The sequence below is a fragment of the Cervus elaphus genome, chromosome X, assembly GCF_910594005.1.
Source record: "Cervus elaphus chromosome X, mCerEla1.1, whole genome shotgun sequence".
In the NCBI taxonomy this organism is placed as follows: Eukaryota; Metazoa; Chordata; class Mammalia; order Artiodactyla; family Cervidae; genus Cervus; species Cervus elaphus.
In genome coordinates this window covers 67,058,443-67,061,630 of record NC_057848.1, presented here as the reverse complement: position 1 = coordinate 67,061,630, position 3,188 = coordinate 67,058,443, and the positions used below count along the sequence as shown (strand labels likewise).

At 45.5% G+C, this 3,188-nt stretch overlaps 1 protein-coding gene across 1 annotated transcript; it reads left to right on the top strand.

Moving 5' to 3' along the window:
* The first annotated feature begins 1,157 nt into the window (after positions 1 to 1,157).
* LOC122689072 (spermatid nuclear transition protein 3-like) lies at positions 1,158 to 1,867 on the top strand. The gene is made up of 2 exons (XM_043895181.1): positions 1,158 to 1,304; positions 1,486 to 1,867. The coding sequence occupies exons 1-2, from the start codon at positions 1,188 to 1,190 to the stop codon at positions 1,699 to 1,701; spliced, it is 333 nt and encodes a 110-aa protein (XP_043751116.1). The 5' UTR covers positions 1,158 to 1,187; the 3' UTR covers positions 1,702 to 1,867.
* Positions 1,868 to 3,188: the final 1,321 nt, after the last annotated feature.

Sequence of the window (3,188 nt, the reverse complement as noted above, 5' to 3'; positions counted from 1 at the left end):
TGTATGACAAAACCCACTGAAATGTTGTGAAGTAATTAGCCTCCAACTAAAAAAAAAAAAAAAAAAAAAAAATCTGAGGTTGGAAAGGAGTCAGTCAAAAAGATGCCGGCACACTGGACCCAAAGTGTCCTTATGTAACAGAGCAACATGGGCAGAGCCCTTCGCAGGTAGCCCTTGCTGTGCCGTATTACTCCGCCTCCTGTTACTAGGCAACAGGACTTGCTCAGCCGTTGGTCAGTGCCTCACTGGCCCCACCCACAAGCAACCAACCATCAATGAGCTACCTACAGGTCCTTGCCCTGCTCAGCTATTGGTCAGCACTGCCATGGGCCCTACCTACTGATAACGGTGAAGGAGGAGTGACTAGGGAATTGATTCAGTCAAGAGTCAGTGGTGCACTGGTGAACTGACTCTTGACTTTGAGCACCTTCCTTTTTCAAAAAGCAAAAATCAGGAATTGATTTCTGCTAGATGGGGCCAGTTGAGATTCCCTACTCAATATGAGAGTTGAAGTGTCCCCAAAAATTTTAGTGGAGGAGACATTTAAAACTGTCTTTGCTCTGATGTGTAATCTTATGGAGACTGTGTATTGACCTTTGGGGAACAGACTGAGGATTCACCAAGTCTGGGGGTCGCTGAAGCTCATCACAGTAGATAAAATATCCAACTGTTCTTAATTACCTTTGTCCACTTAAAGTGCTTTCTCTTAAGTTCCCTAAGCCCTTCAAGAACCCCCAACAGGCAGAAGGTGATCTAGAGATGAAGTGCTTAGAGGACTCTGAAGGGATGAAGTGGGACAGAAAGGGTTCGGCAGATGTTCATGAAGGGATGAAAGAGGCATGAGTGTTGAAGTGGCACATATAAGTCAAAGGATAAAGGGAACGGAAAGGAAGTTTGAAAGTCATGAGGAGGAGCACCATGCCCCTGAATCACCACTCCCCAGAATCAGACACACAGCCATGTCAGCAGTGGGAAAGTTATATCACAGCCTCCCTCAGCATCCACTAGCCCATGTTGATGGGCACAGTGGTGCACTGTGATGTCTAAGCCCCCCAAACTACTATTGGCTGGCGCAGTGCCTAACGGACCAATCAGACTGAAGGGTGTGGCTCCTCATTGTCCTCAAAGGGTATAAATAGGGAGGTCAGAGGCTGAAAGTCTGGGTTAGGCCACTTCTTGGCACCATCATGACTAACGCAACCAGGAAGCCACGGCAGTCAAGAGGAGTTGCCATGCGGTTTGCTTCAAGGAAGAATGGAACAAAGAAGACCCTTTGTCAAAGGAGGGGCAGAGGCGGTGTCAAGGTAAGAAGATTCCAACTAAGCTTCCCATGTTCTCCATTGACTTTGCTGCCCAAGACCTCTACCCTGCCCATGCCTGCCACAAAAGCCCTCATTAGCCCACATCCCTTTCTCATGAAATCTCCCTTCCACCTCAGTTTTTATGTCCTTTCCTCAAAACTAATACCCTTGTCTTGTCTTCCAGGCACGAAATATGACCATGAGGGTCAGAAGACCTCTACAAGGTACCTTCAGAAAGAAAATCCGATCGTATGCTACTCAATCGACAAAGCTGAAGAAGACAAGAAAGGCAAACTGTTTCTTCTCTCGCTGTGGACGTAAGAAATCGAATCGAAGCCGGAAAAGCTACCAAACTGTGAGGCAGAGTCAAGGAAGGAGGCAGAATCCAAAGAGAAAATAAGCTCAGCCGCCGCCAAAGAAGAGACCCTGGAGAAGTACAACGTGGGCAGCCAGTAAGTGAATAGCAAATGTCAGACAGTTTAGAATTGTGGCTCCAGAGGTCTGCTTTGTTAGCAATGGCCAACCAAGAAAAGACTCTCACACTAACATAGTAAGCCGATGGCTGCAAATAAAAGAAACATCAAATGGTGAAAAGATGATACGTGTGTGTGTGTGAATTTTCTGATGGAAGGGAGGGAGAGAAGAGAAGAGGTGGGCACTGGAAACGGGAGGGATATGTGGTCCTGAGAGGTTGGGGAACAGACCCTGGGGTCCCCAGTTAGCCAGAGAGTAGAGGTGTGGAGTGGATCAGGAGTCTGCACTGATGATGGATAACTCTGCCTAACACTTGATTTCAAGGGCAAGGAGTAGTGGTGTGGTGTTCCTCCCTTTGTCTGGGGTGTGGAAAGACATTAGGGTCTAGATGCCAGACCCAGATGGGAAGGGGTTTTCACATGGGGGTGGAGAATGTGAAACTCCCCCTGAGAAAGGCAGGCAGAAATCACCTCCTGGCCACCTACCTCATAATGGGGTTTGTTGCATCACTCACCTATGCTGTCAGCTAAAGGGGCTCAGAAGGCACAAAGTGCTGATACAACTAAAACCCACAACTAGCACTCCCAGGGACTCAAATAATGTTTGGAGGGAACTAACCAAATATTGCTTAGGCCACATATTTGCTAACAAATTTCTGGGAGCATTGTATTCCCAAAGAAGGGCAGTGGTGGTGGCCCAATGCCGGTGCACGTTACAAACGGGATCACCCTGCACACAGAACTTTTTTTTTTTTTTTTTTGGTATGGGGGGCGGCTCTAGGTAGGTTTTGAAAGCGTAGTTCCCTGAACAGGGGTTGTATCTGCGCCATTCTAGTGTACCATGGAGTTCTATCCATTGGACAGACATGGAAGTCTGTACAGAGAATTTCCACATAAATACTAATATAAGACTGAGTGAAAATTGGTCTTGTAATTATCACCATATCCTAGGATTTCTAAACAACTACAGTCGTAAAACATTCTTCCCCAATAAAGTCTTTTGTTAGTCCAACTTCTACAAGTTTATCATGGTTTAAAAGAAAGAGTATGAAATATTTAATTTGGTGTTAACTTTCATTTTGAAAGGTTTTAAAAATTCCAAGGAGAAGTTAAACAAATATGGAGACATATAAGGCAGAGGCTCTGACGATGAGGATCCTGTGTGTCTTCAGAAAACTTTTTAGAAGCAACCAAAACACAGAGTTTCCCCAACAGCATCCAAAGAGTTGAGTTCAAAGTATAACTCAAAGATATGTTATCTTTGATCTGGACTGCAGCTGCCTAACTCAATCTTTCTGGCACTGTAACGCCTGGGAGACCCCATTGATGATTCAAAGTCAGTCACTGAATGTGATTTAAAATCTGTAAGAGTGAAAGACCCCCTGGGTGTGCTGCCCTTTATTTTTTTTTTTTA